The sequence below is a fragment of the Carya illinoinensis genome, chromosome 1 (genome assembly GCF_018687715.1).
Source record: "Carya illinoinensis cultivar Pawnee chromosome 1, C.illinoinensisPawnee_v1, whole genome shotgun sequence".
NCBI classification, from domain to species: domain Eukaryota; kingdom Viridiplantae; phylum Streptophyta; class Magnoliopsida; order Fagales; family Juglandaceae; genus Carya; species Carya illinoinensis.
Window position 1 is genome coordinate 10026314 of NC_056752.1, and position 18287 is coordinate 10044600.

The window sequence follows — 18287 nt, forward strand, 5'->3', positions numbered from 1 at the left end:
GTTTTCAGAGATATTTGTTTTATTTGCCATGGGGAGGTGACCTCGTTATCTGGTAATTTGTAGTATGGAAAATGCCAAAATTAAATAATCGGTCTTAAATTACATCAAGTGGACTGAAATATATGTGTGGGTGTGTGCATATGCGGCCCTTTTTTTTTTTTTTTAATTGCTATTGCAGTGGGTCCTACGAGAACTCCATCAAAGTATGTGAACGAAGTATCTGTAAGAGAATACCAGGACAAAGAGAGTAAATATGCGCGAGATCCTCAATAAATATGATCATTTTTGTGGCGAAATGGGGGTACGTTCACATCCTTCTTCGATCTATCTCTTTAAATTACTACATTATTTTCATATTCCAATTGTACGTGGAATGGAACTCACATTAATTGCAAAGCAAGATCTTCACCTTTTACGCATACCACACGTTCACTACAGTCGACACGAAGAAGTGATGAGGAAGAAGTTTGAAGTCATGAAAACTCCCTAGTTAGGCTTAATTTGAAAGTTTTTGCCAACTAATTAATCCAAAGAAATCATTTTGAGATCTTGGATTCAGAAAAATTGGCTAAACTTTTCAAATACAATTGGCATTGCGGCTTTTAAATCTAGGTACGGGCAGAAATACTACAAACTGAAACGGAAACTATTGAAGAGGGGATTGTAAAACTCATCCCTCAGTATGGAGTTAGGAGGCTTGTCATGGGAGCAGCTGCAAAAAAGCACTACAACAGGTACAACTTGCATAATAAATATTTCAATATCATCCGGCCGGCCGGCCTCATGTTCATTTTCTTGCTAGTAGTTTTCCTTAAAAAAATAAATACATAAACTTTTAAATTAAAAAAAATATTATGTTGGCATATTCAATCTCAAAACATTATCCAATTGACTTGTTATAAAGTTTAGTAATTTGTAAGGTACTGCTTAAAAATTAAAATAACTATTTAAAGTAATAATCAAAAGATAAATAAATCATGAACTGAAAACTGCCAATTAATTTCACATGTACGTTTTTCTGGCTTTGGATTAATAATATTATTAATTTTTAAATGGAATGGAATTTATTAGGGAATTAGTTAATTAATTAGGTACGTACGTAGGTTGTTAATTTAATGCCTTCACCTTTGAAATGGTTGATTTTGTATTGGTTGACATTGCAGAAAGACGATGGACCTCAAGTCTAGAAAGGCAAGATATGTGTGCGAACGAGCACCTGTGTACTGTTTCATACAGTTTTTCTGCAAAGGCCATCTCATCCATACCAGGTTAATTTGCTTGATGAACTGCTTTGGCTCTGATCATTGCTTTTTGGGAACAATTTTACACTTGACCCTCGAATTAGCAAACACTTTAAATTAATAAGATAAGGGCTGTGGTACAAAATGATTATGCAAAAATAATTTTATAAACTAATATGATTTCATATCATTTATCAGATCCACTTTACAATATATAATAATAACTTTATCATCTAACGAACTGCATCAAACTACATCAGTTTGTATGATTACTTTCACGTCATCTCTTTATAGTTAGGGTACTATTTCCCTTTCATAATATTACGGGTAGTGTAATCTCATACTTTCAAAAGATTTTAATATTCAAATTTTAAAGAGATTTAGGCTTATTTTCACAACATTTCTCAACTCATTTTATCTAATCATTTCAACTAATTTTTCAAATTCTCATGCAAAATTTAAAAAAAAGATAATAATAACTTTTTCAAATCTCACAATCAAATATAATATTAAAAAATATATTATGGACCTGCAGTAACAATACTTGAAATTATTAAATGTTTAATTCTAGTACTATATTTGATACAGGAAACCACGTACAGACATAGAAAATGGAGAATCAAGCCTCATGATGTTAAGATCACAATCAATTCCTTCTGGGAATTACAATATGAATAAGGTTCAAACTGGAAGCTCAAACTTGTTCAGATCACCATCTGTTGCACAAGATCGTATGAGGGAGGATAGAAATATTGTAAATAGTGTCTTCAATGGTACTTTCCAAGGAGGCACCGAAGAGCTTTCGTCCCCAAAGAGCAGGTCGGAGGTGGAACGCAACAGTACTTCTGATTATGAATCGGATGTATCTTTTTTAAGGAGTCGGCATTCAAGTTCAACTAGCTCAACATACTCTCTAAGAAGAGTGCTTGATTCAACTCGCGACCAATTAATACTGAAACCAAGTAGTCCAACATTGGGGGGGTTTGAGTTCATGAATACTGCATTCTCACCAAGCAGCTCTTCTTTTATGGACGTTGCACCTTCTAACGTTGTGGTATGTGCAACAGTGCAAAAACATAATAAAAGCATTTATGTGGTTTTATATAGGAGGATGATTTGTACAAATCTCGGGTAGAGTATGCAAGTCTCGTGTAGAGATTTTGGAAAAGAAAATTAATTCTCTATTGTGGGTTCTATTTAATTTTTTGTACGGTATATATGCACGAAACTTCCACACTCTAAACTGTATCTAACATTACTCTAATGTATATGTGGTAATTGTAAAACAAGTTTATACTATTTTGAAAAAAAAAATTAAGTTTACAACTTTTTAACAGGAGTATTGCCATATTAATTGACACATGGCATAGTTAAATTCCAATTGCTATCCTATTCGAAAATAATAATATAAGTTAACTTTTTAAACATTATATAAAATTAGTTAAAATTTTTAAAATATTAAAAAAATAAAAGAGTAAGTCTGTATAACTTTATTTAAAAAAAAAAATGAGTTTAATTTTCTACAAACCATGTTAATATTCATCTGAATTGATCCTAGCAGGAAAATAGTTTAGATAATCCACATTATGAAAAACTTCAACAAGTGATGGCAGACGCGGAAAAATTGGCACTCTTGCAGCAAAAAGTAGCAAGAGAGCTTGGTGAGGCTATTAGCAAGGTAAAACTTTTGGTTATCTATCACATCTTGATTGTTTTCCTTTTCTGGAAATTTTCTTGTACACTTTCAAGGTCGTTCTACAGAATTTGATTAACCTCTTCTTCTTAAAATTTAAGGGAAATGCAATTTTCATTTCCTCCAACTAATAGTATTTTACATTTTACACCACAAAGCATAAAAAATGAAATGGTGTGAACAACTTCTATCGATTTTTCCATCTATTCTAGGATCTAGAATTCTTCTCATATCGTAGATATATAACTAACATAAATGTAGTAGATCAAAAGGGTGTGAAAGTTTTTTTTTCTTGTTAGTATAAAATGTAAAACTTCTGAAAAAGCAGTGGTTCTACACAACACTACACCTAGAGGGGGGGGTGAATAGGTGTAATCTAATTTTTATGGCCTTTTGAAAATTAATCAAACAAGCAGATAATAAATGAAACAAATAACACAAATAATCAACACATGATTTTGTTCACGGAGTGGAAACTCATTTGAAGAACCTCTTCAAAATCTAAAACCATTCCGGGTGTAAGACACCACCTCAAATCCACTATAGAAACTTTAGTTTGTTACAACCAATTTAGAACACTCACAAAACCTTTGTAGTAGCTAAACTTGGCTTGCAACACCACGAGTGACCCACTCGATCTCTACACGCATGTAGTGTCGGAACTCCGACCTTCCTATAGCTTCCCACGAGAACCTCTCGATCTCTGCATCAACGGCAGCTCCGGACTCTTCCGGCCAACAACAATGTCCACTTCAATGGACTCAAATAAGAGTTGATTTTGAATGTGTTATGATGGAGTAATATTTTTCCAAGAGAGAATCAACCAAATGGGGGAGAGATTGCTCTAAGATGTTCTTGGAGGCCCTTAGGGTTTTTGCTCTGATTCTCCACACAGAACAGAAGCTAACATGTTCTATTTATAGTTCCCATCAAATGAGGCGTTCAAAACCCTACATTGTAAGTGATCTGGAACATTGGCTCGAGCGCCGAAATCTACCTGAGTTCGCTCGAGCGCCATGTCGAGCGAGTATCGAGCGGTCGACTCTGCCTGAGTTCGCTCGAGCTCAGTGTCGAGCGAGGGTCGAGCGACACACTCTGCCTGGGTTCGCTTGAGCTAAGTGTCGAGCGAGGGTCGAGCGGTTGAATCTGCCTGAGTTCGCTCGAGCGCTCTGTCGAGCGAGGGTCGAGCGAAGTCGCTTCTTTTGACCAATAATGAGCACACTTCAAGCCCACTTCAATCCTTCCGCAACAACACTTGTTACAACACTATTTTACACAGGTTTTCACAAGAATATGCCAACACGCTCATTTTTCCCTCAACAATCTCCCCCTTTGGCATTTCTGTGACAAAACCTCTAACCTATACATATGATCTAATCCTAGCACACCCAATTAGATCCATACTCTTGAACATGTTGAAAAATTTCTGCACACGCTTAGCAAACGGTTAAACATACCCATTCACATATGCACAAAAACGTATTTGCAATTCTCAAATCATAATTCATGTCAAGTACAGGTTTTAGAAGAGAAATATTTCATTAAACAACAAATCATAGATTGAGTTCAAGAAACATTTGTCAGACAATCAGCAGCTAACAAGAAATATAAATCAACAGAAATAACCAAAAGCTGCTGTTCCCCCAAAACAAAAAAAAATGTGTTAGTACAAGTAACACTCCCCCTGAGTTAATACTGTACTACTCCCCCTCAACAATCAATCTCCCCCTTTTTGTCACAAGAAGCCAAGGGTCTCAATCATCACCATCGACATCCTCATCATCCTCATTGAGCTGCCTCTCGATGTCATTGAAGCGTTGAGTCACAAGTTGTTGCAGGTTGTCAACTTTCACCTCAAGACTGTCGAACCGGGCGTCAAGGCGAGCTAGATACTCAAGTACCTGCTGAAGACTGGGCTCCGACGAACCGGGGGCTGAGGAAGATGGCTGAGAGGTGGATGGGGCCGAGGTAGACGGCTGAGAACTAGATGGTCGAGAGCTCGAAGGCTGAGAGGAGGGAGCGGGAGGGTGCTCAACACGGATAGGCTGTGGAGTTGTGTGAGCACGACTCAGCTGAACCGTCCTACGACCAATAGGAGCCTTAAGAGCAATTCTAGGCTCCTGAGGATGGAAAGCAACAGATTGGGAGAGAGCTATTCGGGTGATCAAACACGGTAAGGGCAAACCAGTCCGTGTTTTGGAGGACCGATACGCCTCAACAATAACCCGACACAAAAGACTTCCTAGATCAATGGAGACACCATTGATCAAGGCATACAGCAGACGGGCACGGTCAAGACCCACATCACTATTATGACCAGTAGGATCTAAGTTCGTAAGAACAATCCTACTAAGAATGAGGTGATCGGGGGTAAAACGAGCAGTTGAAATAGGGGTTGTCCCTTCCCAACTACTAGGTCGGCCACAAAGACAAGTAGCAATGACTTGTGGACTTGGAGGAGATGTCCGTGAGTAGGGAAACTCAGGATAGAGCTCACGAGGGGCATTTAGCAGAGTCGCTATCATGCCCGGAGTGACTCGGAAAACAACATTCCTGAGACTGACTTCAAATGAGTCATCAACAGATATGTCATGAATATTGGAGTAAAACTCCCTAACCAACTCCACAGAAGGAGTGGGATGACCAGTGGTCAATGCCTGCCACTGACGAGACTCAAAAATACGGGGAATTATAGTCTCGGTAAGCTCACCTAATGTCACTTCACGCTCGACTATGGGAGTACGATGCGAGAAGTTCTGAGAGTATAACTCTTGGGCTCGAGCACTATGGAATTGGGCTTGAGCGGGTGCAGGGGGGTTTTGGCGAGGACGAACACGTCGAGACATGGTTTCAGCTGTAGACAGAGTCAACGACGTTAGACAAGGCTAAGGCAATGCAAAGATGTGATGAATGCATGCATGCTGACGCAACAATGCCAACTAACAATGCAAGACTCGGTGCATGCCCGATGTCACTCCTCATTTTTCAAAACAATAACAAATGCATAGGTCAAATTGTCCCATATGCATGCCAATGCCTACTCATGTGAAAGACCAACATGCATGCTAATGCCAACCGCATTCATGACACATGCAATGACAACTCAAGCCATTTACAAGCTAATGCCAACTCATTTGCAAGCGGAAGCCAAACCTCATGTATGACCCATGTGCATGCCAATCCTAAACCAAAATGCCTTCAAAACATAATGCAATCTTAGTGAAATGATGTCTCAAACCTAGGATAGACATGAAATAGATATGGGAGCAATGCTATGCCAATGCATGATGAAAAACCAAAAACACACTTCATTGAGACATTTTATCGAACACTTGGAGTGCATCCAAGTGAGAAACTCGGGTATAGACCCATGGGAGTTTCAAAAACCTCCTAAATACAACCAATCCCAACAATGGCTATACAATAGCCTCAATAAAACAAGATAAAAGAAAAACAATCGAAGAAAGACTCTCAAACACCCAATCCGAAACCCAAATGCATAACAACACACGGAAAACCCTAAAATAAAAGCATCAAATCACGAAAATACAAGAGAGAAAAGGATTTACCTTGGTTTGAGGATGATTTCGGGAGGAAAACACTTGTTTAAACGAAGAAATTTGAGAAAAGGAGGAAGAAAATCGCACGAGAGGGAGAAAGAGGCCACTGTGCTCGAGCGGCTCGAGTGGCGCTGGGTTTTTATACCAGGCGTTCGCTCGAGCGAACTTAAAACCCTCGAGCGGCTGTCGAGCGGTTTTCGCTCGAGCGGGGTCGAGCGAGTGTCGAGCGAGACCTCCAGAAAAACACATTTTGCCCAGTTTTGAGGCACACAACACTCACATGACTTAGACAAATACTGGGAATGTCAATTTTCACACCAAGAGTACATATCAAATGTAGAGAAGCATCATATTCCCATACAACACGCAGTTTAAAACAAAGTATCACAAGTAATATAGACGTGCGTGTTTAAAACGGTCCTTGCTCAATCAAGAAATGTCAACCGTAAGGCGTGAGTGGGGTTGGGCTGAACATGAAACCATAGGTGCTTGGGAAGCTCATTCAAGACACAGAAAGTCAAACCTAATGCTGCTAGGACCTGAATCTTTCTGTTTAAATACTTGTCTCAGTATGTTCAAGAAAACAGAGAACTTATTCTGTTTTTCACCCTCCCTTTTCTTTTCCCCTTTTTTTTTTTTTTTTTTTTTTTATTTCAACTTCACTTTTTCTTTTCCTTTTGAGATACATATTTTTGCACAAATGAACCATGATGAGGTCATCTAGCCCGTGGTCAATTCTGTATGAAGATAGAGCTTCCTACCACTTTTGATTGCCTCCCCAATAAACTCACAAGTGGTGAAATGTCAATTGACCGAGTTTGGAGTGAAGTGTGTGATGCCAGTCACAGATTACACGAGATACTCATGTTCCAAATCTTTGTAAAATATAGAAATATGATACAAATCTCAAAAGACACATGCACTTAGATTTTAGAATTAACAACCCCACTATCATATAGCCCAATCATGAAGTGCATGTAGGGGCAGCAAACAACGATAAATAAACTAGACAACAACAAACAAGAAAAATAACCAACAACAAAATAAAACAAAAATGCATGTAATGTATGTAATGCATGCCTGTCAGTCTACAGCACCAAAACCATGTGTGGCTCGCGTCTTTCCCTTTTGGATGATCCACCTTGGTATCCATTTCTTTGAGAAAGGCTTTTCAATTTTCTTGGTGTGCCTCTTAAGCTCAAAACAGTTTGGTCGGATGTGACCAATCTTACCACAATGATGACACACGGGGCTTGCTTTGTGAGGTCTTTGTCTCAAGAAGGTTGAGACATTCTTAGAGTCATTCATGTAATTCTTACCCCTTCCAGAAGGATAAGCAGTTCTACTATTAACAAATGCAGGAGCATGCACAAAATGACTCATTAATTTAAAACAGTTTGGTCTAATATGGCCTAGCTTCCCACAATGATGACATATGGGGCTCATGTTGCGAGCTCCTTGTCTTTTGGGAGGAGGAACAGACTTTTGCACTTGCACAGGCTTCTTGCCCTTTTCAGATGGATGAGCCTTCTTTTTCTCAGTCATTTCAGGAACAAACACTGTGGTTCTCACATTTTTACCGAAAGCTTTTGAGCTTGAAGGAGCATCAGGATTCTCTTCAAAATAGCCTAAACCACTTTTATCACTAGATGACTTTCCTAAGCCTAGGATTTTGTCAAGCTGGTTTGTCCCAATGGAGAATTTTTGCAACTTAGTATTTAACAAAGTTAGCTCATTTTCATGAGTTGTCACTTTATCTTCCAAAGTCACATTTCTTTTTTCCAACTCATCTGTTAGACCAATGGCTTCTCTCAGTTTGCTCTGAAGCCCTTCATTTTCTCTTTTGCATAAATCTATTTCCTCAATATGTGCTTTATTGAGTTTCCTCAATTTCACACATTCCTTGTACAACTTCTCATAGATTTCCTGCAAGTCATCTTCATCCCCGGATTCATTTTCAGAAACATTCTCAATTTCAACCACAGATTCACTGTTATGACTTTTTCCTGCAACAGAGGAAGTGAAAGCCATGTAGTTGAAATTTTTCTTCCTGGGAGAACTCTCTTGTGAGTCACTTGACTCAGACTCACTATCAGTCAAGGAAGCAGCATTCGCTTTCTCTTTGGCCCTTTTGTAATTTGCACACTCAAGTCGAATGTGACCAAAACCATGACATTCATGGCACTGAATATTGTCATTGACAGCTCTAGTTTCTCTCTTATACCTCCCTTCTCGGTTTTCTGAACTAGAACCTCCATTGATACCCTTGAACCTTCTCTTTTCTTGTCTTGGGTTTTTCTGGGCAAACATCTTCCTGAATTTTTTAGCATAAAATGCTATCTCCTTGTCACTCATGGCAAGTTCGTCAGAAGATTCACCAGACTCTTCTCTAATAGCTTTGAGGGCAATGGACTTGTTTTTCTTATCCATAGGAAGAGTATGTTCATAGGTTTGTAAGGAACCCACCAACTCTTCAACTCTCATGTTGTCCAAGTCTTTGCTTTCTTCTATAGCAGTGACTTTGGGACGAAACCTCTCAGGAAGAGATCTAAGGACTTTTCTCACAATTCTGTCCTCAGGAATTCTATCCCCTAAATTAAAACGAGAATTGACAATATCATTAAGTTTGCTATAGAAGACATCAAAAGTTTCATCATCCTTCATCCTAAGTTCTTCAAAGTTGGTGGTCAGCATTTGAAGTTTAGAATTTTTTACAGCCTTGGTACCTTCATGGGTAACCTCAAGAATGTCCCATGCCTCTTTGCAATTTTCACACATGGAGATTCTTTTGAACTCCTCCTGGGACACGGCCATGAATATCGCATTTAGGCCTTTGCTATTCCAACTACACTCGTTGACTTCATCCCTAGAGTAATTTTCCACACCCTTGGGGGTTTCGACTCCCTCAATGAATACAACCGGTTGTTTCCATCCCTTTGTTACAGAGGTCCACACTCGTTCATCCACAGACTTAAGGAAAGCTCTCATTCGAACCTTCCAATACGCATAGTTACTTCCATCAAAAAATGGTGGAGATGTGAGTGATTGAGACCTATCCATATAAACCACTACAGCAGGATCACACTCAGGAACTAAATCCTAGCGGAGTGAACCCGCTCTGATACCAATTGAAAAAGCAGTGGTTCTACACAACACTACACCTAGAGGGGGGGGGTGAATAGGTGTAATCTAATTTTTATGGCCTTTTGAAAATTAATCAAACAAGCAGATAATAAATGAAACAAATAACACAAATAATCAACACATGATTTTGTTCACGGAGTGGAAACTCATTTGAAGAACCTCTTCAAAATCTAAAACCACTCCGGGTGTAAGACACCACCTCAAATCCACTATAGAAACTTTAGTTTGTTACAACCAATTTAGAACACTCACAAAACCTTTGTAGTAGCTAAACTTGGCTTGCAACACCACGAGTGACCCACTCGATCTCTACACGCATGTAGTGTCGGAACTCCGACCTTCCTATAGCTTCCCACGAGAACCTCTCGATCTCTGCATCAACGGCAGCTCCGGACTCTTCCGGCCAACAGCAATGTCCACTTCAATGGACTCAAATAAGAGTTGATTTTGAATGTGTTATGATGGAGTAATATTTTTCCAAGAGAGAATCAACCAAATGGGGGAGAGATTGCTCTAAGATGTTCTTGGAGGCCCTTAGGGTTTTTGCTCTGATTCTCCACACATAGAACAGAAGCTAACATGTTCTATTTATAGTTCCCATCAAATGAGGCGTTCAAAACCCTACATTGTAAGTGATCTGGAACATTGGCTCGAGCGAAGGGTCGAGCGAAGGTCGAGCGCCGAAATCTACCTGAGTTCGCTCGAGCGCCATGTCGAGCGAGTATCGAGCGGTCGACTCTGCCTGAGTTCGCTCGAGCTCAGTGTCGAGCGAGGGTCGAGCGACATACTCTGCCTGGGTTCGCTTGAGCTAAGTGTCGAGCGAGGGTCGAGCGGTTGAATCTGCCTGAGTTCGCTCGAGCGCTCTGTCGAGCGAGGGTCGAGCGAAGTCGCTTCTTTTGACCAATAATGAGCACACTTCAAGCCCACTTCAATCCTTCCGCAACAACACTTGTTACAACACTATTTTACACAGGTTTTCACAAGAATATGCCAACACGCTCATTTTTCCCTCAACAACTTCTATTTGACTATCGTTACAATAATTCTTAAAGCTTCTATCTATATAACTTCTATAGTTCTAAAATCAGCTGCAAATTGCCTAAAATCCATCACAGGCCCAGGAAGAGTTGATACTCAGAACAGAAATTGAGAAAAGGAAAGCAAAAGAGCGAGAAATTGAAACAATGAAATATCAGATAGACCAACTCATGGATAAGTTCCAAATTTTCCAAGAACGTGAAACATCATTAAAGAATCAAATTGTAGAATTGCAGGTGGAACGGGATAGCGCAGTGAAAGAAGCTGAAGAGCTAAGAAATAAACTAAGACATAAACAAGGAGAATGCTCAAGTTGGAATAATGCTCAGTTCACTGAGTTCTCACTCTCAGAGATTAAGAAAGCAACTCAAAACTTTCATGAATCCCTGAAAATTGGAGGAGGAGGATATGGAAACATATACAAAGGCAATCTACACCAAATCGAGGTTGCTATAAAGAGGCCTCAGAACTTACATTCTAATTACTGGCAAGGACCCTCACAGTTTCAAATGGAGGTATGTAATTCTTTTAAAAGTATTTGAATAATTTAACTTGTTTTTGTAGTTTTATGGGTACATAGATAAAATGCCAATGGTAGGGAAAGATTGGTTGGTTTTCTAGATTAGCGCATTAGAAAGTTTGAGTAAGTTATTAGAAAACAATAGTGGTGATCTATCGCTTGAAAAAAAAAAGACACCAATATTTACAAACCTGTATGCATGAGACTACGTAATCATTCACCTGTATCGATTGATCGATGAGTTTTAGCATTGTACCTGGAATGCATGAATGTAACTTTTTTCTACGTACTTTAAACACGGTGCAATTTTCTTTGGATGTTTTCTTTGCAATGCACAATTGTTTGCAAATTGCAGCCTTTTGAATTGACACAATTTAAAAACAAATCAATTGAAAAACATAAATCAATGGAAGAATATAATAAATTAGAGGAATCAAAGTTTTGCATTCTATTGATCTTATGACTTCTTTGTGTATGATTAAGTTCGTGTATTGAGTCGGCTAAGGCATCCGAATCTTGTGAGACTTATTGGATCTTGCCCAGAAGAATTTGCACTCATATATGAGTATCTGCCCAATGGAAGCCTTGAAGATCGACTCAAATGTAGGGACAAGAGTCCTCCATTGTTATGGAAAACTCGTATTCGTATTGCTGCAGAGTTTTGCTCTGTCCTTGTGTATCTCCATTCAAGAAAACCTCACAGCATCGTACATGGTGATCTAAAACCATCCAATATCCTCCTTGATGCCAAGTTTGTTTCAAAACTTAGCGACTTTGGTATTTGCTGTGTGTTGTGCCATGATCAATGTTCAAACAACAACACAACACTACGTCATATAACTATCCCAAAGGGCACCCTAGGTTATGTAGATCCTGAGTTCCTTGAAACAGGAAAGCTTTCCATAAAGTCAGATGTTTATTCGTTTGGAATCATATTACTACAATTGTTGACTAATCATTCTGCCATATCCATAGCAAATGAAGTGAAAAATGCCTTAGGTACCATGAGTTTGCAAGTTGTCTTGGATCCATCTGCTGGGGATTGGCCAAATTTGGTTGCACAAAGTTTGGCTAAATTGGCATTGTGGTGTTGTGATAGGAACCAAGAAAACCGGCCAGAACTTGGGTTAGGTGTTTTGGAAAAGCTTGAATCAATGAGGGCTTCAACCTGATGACCACTCACCTTCTTTTCGACTATCTTATTCCTCACTTGGCTTTTAACATGTGAATTTGCTGTGTGATATTACTGATCACCTTTCTCGTGTTGATGTGTTTCTTGTTGTGGTGGTGGCAAATTTCTGCTTTTGCCTATGGGATTGAATGTTTGTTGTTGTTGTTTGGTGAAAGGTCATGTAAACTGTTTCACTTTGTGGTAGATTTGGTGTTGCCTTTCACAATCATTTTATTATTTGTTTTGAGATTGGAAATTAAGTTATGGCGCTATCATTTGTTCCATCTTGCTTTTGTCTGTTGCACCTTGGTTTATGGGCTTTTGCATCTGTTCTTTGTGTTTGTGATCGATGATGTTGGGATACATGGAAGTGCTGGTATCAGCTATAGTTGTCGAGCACATATTTGGGACAGTATTATGTCATTTCCTTATGGATGTAAAATGTCATACATTATTACCTTCATAAATAAAAAACTTGTTGAGTAACGAATAATCAATATTTAGCCATATAAGTTTGCCTACCCAAAAATAAAAGGATTATAAAGACTTCCCTTCAACATATTACTTGTGACCAACCACCCAAAACCATTTTTTTTAATATGAGATAATCACCATACTTCAAAAAATTAAGAAGTAACTCCTAACAAAAAAAGATTTATCGATCGAGTAATCTGTCATGAGTATAATTCAAGTTTTCTGATACACTATAACAAAACCCAACTTTTCCACCATTTATCACTCTGAATCATCGAAACCCAACTATTTTCATTCTCAATCTCCAAAACCTACAGTTTGTGCTCAATTAAAGTTTGTAGTAGTTTCCATCCCCATTTTGCAATTTCTCTAAAGGGAATAAAATATCCCAGGCCTAACCCATCAAAAAGCCCCCATTAGAAGACAAAGTAGGAGAGAGAAAGGGGAGGCAATGAAAGGATAAGGAAAAAGATAGGACGGAAGAGATGGAAAGGAAAAGAAAAATGAGAAAGTGGATAAAAAAGAGAAGGTCAAACAGGCAAGGAAAAAGACTGTCATATCTCACCACTACTAAAGGACAAGTGGAAAGAGGGATCAGTCATATAAAAGGGGGGCTAGACGATGCCAGGGCTTCTTCTTCGATTTCTTGAATTGCTCCTTCAACCTCGCAATGAGAGCTCCAGTGAGAATGTCTCATCTAGCAAACAGATCTTCGGCTTCAATTGTACAATAAAAAATTAGAGACTATAAAGTACTCATATTATAGTGAATTTGGCCTCCAAACGATCTGTGGACGAAGGCACAATGCCGAACTACGTAAATCTATGTATCTCCTTCTCTATTTATTTTTCCTGCATTTATTTCCTGTTTACTGCTATGGATGTATGTATGGACACCATATAGCCATTTCAAATTGGTACCGGAGGCTCCAAACCATGCCAATCGATACCCAAATTGCCATAGGGGCTGCAATTGACTCTTTTTTCCCTTCTGACCTATTGTGCTAGTTTTGGAATTAACATTCTCCATCCACAATCATGAATTACTTGAAAGAAAAACTATTATTTATGTTTCTATGATTGGAATTTTTTTTTTATTTGAAAAAAATCAAATGTCATGGATCTAAATACTAATATTTTTATTATTTAGTCCTTGATTCTTCACCCCCAACTATCGATTTGGGGCTTTGTTTGATCTGCAAATTTATTCTCACAATTATTCCGTCAAAGAAATTTAGATTGCTTAAAGTTTTTAATTGTTAAGAACGTGTTTCACCATCACCTACCACACGGATCAACTACAACGAATAAAGGGGCGGCACTGGTTGCCCTGAGGAAACTCCAATGACAAAGTTAGAAATATAATATGAGAGTAAGCGTATGTAGAAGAGGAAGTAGAATTTGTTACCTCCTGTAGGCTATTTATAGATGTTATTTCCTTGGAGTGATAGAAGTTCAATTAAGCTCATGAAACCTTTTTCTTTTAGGAGTCTAAGCCATGTAAAGCAGTTCCCTTCTAGGAGTAGGAGTCAATCTCCTGTTAGGTATCTAAGTCCGTTTCCTCTTAGGAGAGTGAGTCGATCTGTCTTATCTCTTCTTGATTTTATCTCTTAGCTAAAGTTATGGAGACTCAAATACCCCTTCCAGTTACCCCGCTAATTTCCTTTGTGATCTTCATGTAGGAAATTAAATACTTTGCATTCTTTGTACCTGCCTTTTACCCCATCGGCTCGTGGGCATTCGTTTGCTTTTGTTTTTCCCTACGTCGCGGAGGATCCATGCTAGTTAGTGCATGTGGGTGTCTTCACTTCCTTTTGGTTAGCTATCAGTTGGCTACACCGTGCCTAAGGCTCTACCTTTGGTAGCTCGGCCTTTTGGTTGTTTTGGGAGTTTTCAAGTCAACCGTAATTGAGGTCACCTACAGAAAAAGCAGTTTTGGTAGCTGTGAAGCCTTAGGAGGCCTTGAGAATCTTCAAGTCAATAATCTGCAAAATAAATTTAGAAACTTGGTCACTAGTATCCTGTTCGATCCCTCATTTGTTGTCTAATCCCTAGTTTTTTGTTTGTTTTGTGCTAAGCGGTGAAAGACTTAGCTTGAAGAGATAGGTAGGAGATGTACTCGACCGCATTGAGTGTGAGCGTGGAGCTCAGTTTTGAGTATGTGGACATTTGCCTGAGAGACTGTTTATTGCATGGAAAAAATGTTTATCCATGAGTGCTTTTGTAACAGTATTTTTGCAAGGTTGAGATTGCTAAGTACTTGCTCGCCCAAAGTTGTTGGTCGTGTTGCTCACCTAGAGGCATTTGTATGGTTGCTCGCCTGGAGTCGTTTGTATAGTTGACTGCCCAGAGGCGTATGTATAGTTGACCGCCTAGAGGAGTCTATATTCTTGCTCGCCTATAGGCATTTGTGATGTTGCTCGCCCATAGGCGTTTGTATTGTTGCTCGCCCAAAGGTGTTGGTTTACTAAAAACAAAATTGGTTAGTATAATAAAATGTACAAAGTTGAGATTTAAATACCTGAGTCTTGCTTTGGTGGCGATGGGCTTCCTGGTGAGAAGATTAACTTGGGCGTTGAGGAGTTTCCTTTGTACATGGCACTACGAGGCTGATAGCTCACCATTGGTGTTTAATGGTCGGGCGGTCCCTGACCTTTCTCGCCTTTTTACATGGCACCACGAGGTTGATTGCTCGTCATTGGTGTTTAAGGGTAGTGTGGTCTATTGACCTCTACGCCCTTTCTACATGGTACCGCAAGTGTGATAACTCTTCATTGGTGTTTAGGGGTGGCATGGTCTACTGACCTCCGCGTCCTTTTTACATGGCACCGCGAGTGTGATAACTCGGTCATTAGTATTTAAGGGTAACGTGGTCTACTGACTTCCATGCCTTTTTTAGATGGCACTGCGAGTGTGATAACTCGTCATTGGTGTTTAAAGGTCTGACAGTCTCTAACCTTTCCCACCTTTTTACATGGCACCACGAGGCTGATAGCTCATCATTGGTGTTTAATGATTGGGCAGTCCCTGACCTTTCCCGCCTTTTTACATAGCACTGCAAGACTGATAGCTCGTCATTGGTGTTTAGGGGTTGCGTGGTCTACTGACCTCCGCGCCCTTTTTACATGGCACCGCAAGTGTGATAACTAGTCATTAGTGTTTAAAGGTTGGGTGGTCTCTGACCTTTCACACCATTTTGCATGGCACCGCGAGGCTGATAGCTTGTCATTGGTGTTTAATGATTGGGCGGTCCTTGACATTTCCCTTTTGCAATGTTGTGAAGACTTGACCGCCTTCCGCTTCTATGGGTAAAGCGAGACTGATCTGTAAGGGGCACTTTATTCAGCATACAAATAGAATTGTTAATTTTAATGTTTGCCAGATGTTCCAAAAATATGCAAAAAGAGTCTCATCAATAAAACAATAAATCAAATAGAAAATAAAAACTTTGTTATCATGGGTAAGGTTTCTCCAAGTGCTCTACATTCCTAGGGCAGGAAGCACCTGCTCGCCATATGTTTCTCCTGTCCCGCCATCGGTCGAGAATCTTCAACTGATTTCACCTTGGGGCGCCCTGTCCCTATCATCATTTGAGAGCACTCAATCTCTATTGCTGCCACGAGTATCTTGCCGCCTACCTGGGCTGTCCTCTCTTTGCTGGTTGTGTTCTTGTTCATACCGTCGCTTAGGCTTTGAGCGTTCTACGACCATTCACTCTAACTCTTCCATGCCCGCTAGTTCAGTGACCCTTTTCTTCATGGTCGTGCAATCTTCTGTCCAATGCGAACTTGTCTGGTGCTATTTGTAATAACGATTGCCTACCCTTGATTGGCGATACTCTCTATCTGGCTCCTCCCTTTCTTGCACATATAGATTGTTGTACATCAATCTATTGTTGTGTTCTGGTCACCTTTCTTGTCTTTTGTCCCGATGACCTGATGTAAGTTTCTCGTCTCCTAGGTTGGTCTTACGTTCTGCCCTTTGCTCATCTCTTCTTGGGTCTACAAGGGCTTGCAGTGTATCTTTAGCATTTACGAAGTCATCTGCCATGTTCATGAACTCCCTCAGAGTAGATATGGTCCTCCTAGCTAACTCAGCCATAAAAGGGTTGCGCGGCCAAATCCCACCCAAGAGGGAGGCCAGAGTGATCTTCTCGTCTTGATTTTCAGTTTTCAACCTCTCTATATTAAAATAGGTGAGGTATGTCTTCAGATTCTCTTCTTCTCTTTGCTTAATTGTTAAAAGATGTGCCAATGAGCATCGTCGCCTTCTATTTGGCATAAATTGTGTTAAGAACTGCTTGGCCAATTCCTTGAAGCTGTTGATTGATCCTGGTTGGACAGTTCTAAAACACCCTATCACCATTCCCTTTAGGGTCAAGGTAAAAGCTTGGCATGCGATTTCTCCAGGGAAATCATGGAGTGTGATATGCGCCTTAAAGTTCTCCAAGTGTTCCACCGGGTCTTTGGACCCATCATACACATCAATCTGAGGAACCTTGAATTTAGGTGGAAGGGGCACTACCATAACTTCGTCACTGTAGGGGAGGTCTGTACGGTTCAGCAGCTGTTCTACCGAGGAAGATCCTCCCATCTTCCTTGCCATCTCTTCATATTTGTCAACAAGACTTTTTAGCTTGTCGTGCAATTTCTTCTTTTCCAACTCCTCAGTATCGACCCCGCCTGCATTATGGGCATCCTCTTCCGTTTGTCCATCGACTGGCGGCGTAGCAACATGTTGTCGCCTTAACTCCTCTTTTTCTTTTTGCAGTTGCTCTACTAGATCTATCGCCTTCTTCAGTTTTTCTTCCATATCTGCCCACCTCGCCTCCATCTTTGTTGCGTTCGCTTCTCGGTCTCTGGTTGCTTGTGATCACGTAGTAATAGCCATGTGAAAAGTACGCTAGTTGCATGAAATATATATCCCACAGACGGTACCAAATGTTAAGGACGTGTTTCACTGTCATCTACCACATAGATCAACTACAATGAATAAAGAGGCGTCACTGGTTGCCCTGAGGAAACTCTAATGCCAAAGTTAGAAATATAATATGAGAGTAAGCGTATGTAGAAGATGAAGTAGAGTTTGTTACCTCCTGTAAGCTATTTATAGAGGTTATTTCCTTAGAGTGATAGAAGTTCAATTAAGCTCATGAAGCCTTTTTCTTTTAGGAGTCTAAGCTATGTAAAGTAGTTCCCTTCTAGGGGTGAGAGTCTATCTCTTGTTAGGAATCTGAGTCTGTTTCCTCTTAGGAGAGTGAGTCAATCTGTCTTATCTTTTCTTGATCTTATCTCTTAGTTAAAGTTGTGGGGACTCAAATATCCCTTCCACTACTAGAACTGTAGGATCTAAAAGGAGAGCATTATGGTTGTCTTAGTGAAATTCTCGGACAATATTAACTGCTCAATTAGTATTGCTGAATCCACTTTATATATCTATCTCTCTCA

At 39.7% G+C, this 18287-nt stretch overlaps 1 protein-coding gene across 3 annotated transcripts in view; it reads left to right on the forward strand.

Annotated features, from left to right (window-relative positions):
- Positions 1-223: 223 nt before the first annotated feature.
- Positions 224-18287, forward strand: part of LOC122310017 (U-box domain-containing protein 33-like) — a 36098-nt gene continuing 18034 nt past the window's right edge. Inside the window, exons 1-6 of one of the 3 annotated variants that reach the window (XM_043123907.1) lie at positions 224-301; positions 613-734; positions 1164-1268; positions 1830-2295; positions 2803-2919; positions 10754-11779. In XM_043123907.1, coding sequence (XP_042979841.1) covers positions 254-301; positions 613-734; positions 1164-1268; positions 1830-2295; positions 2803-2919; positions 10754-11218 — 1323 coding nt within the window. In that variant the 5' untranslated portion in view covers positions 224-253 and the 3' untranslated portion in view covers positions 11219-11779. Of the gene's footprint in view, positions 302-612; positions 735-1163; positions 1269-1829; positions 2296-2802; positions 2920-10753; positions 11780-18287 lie in introns of those variants that run through there. The other 2 variants (XM_043123913.1, XM_043123910.1) reach the window with 2 other exon arrangements.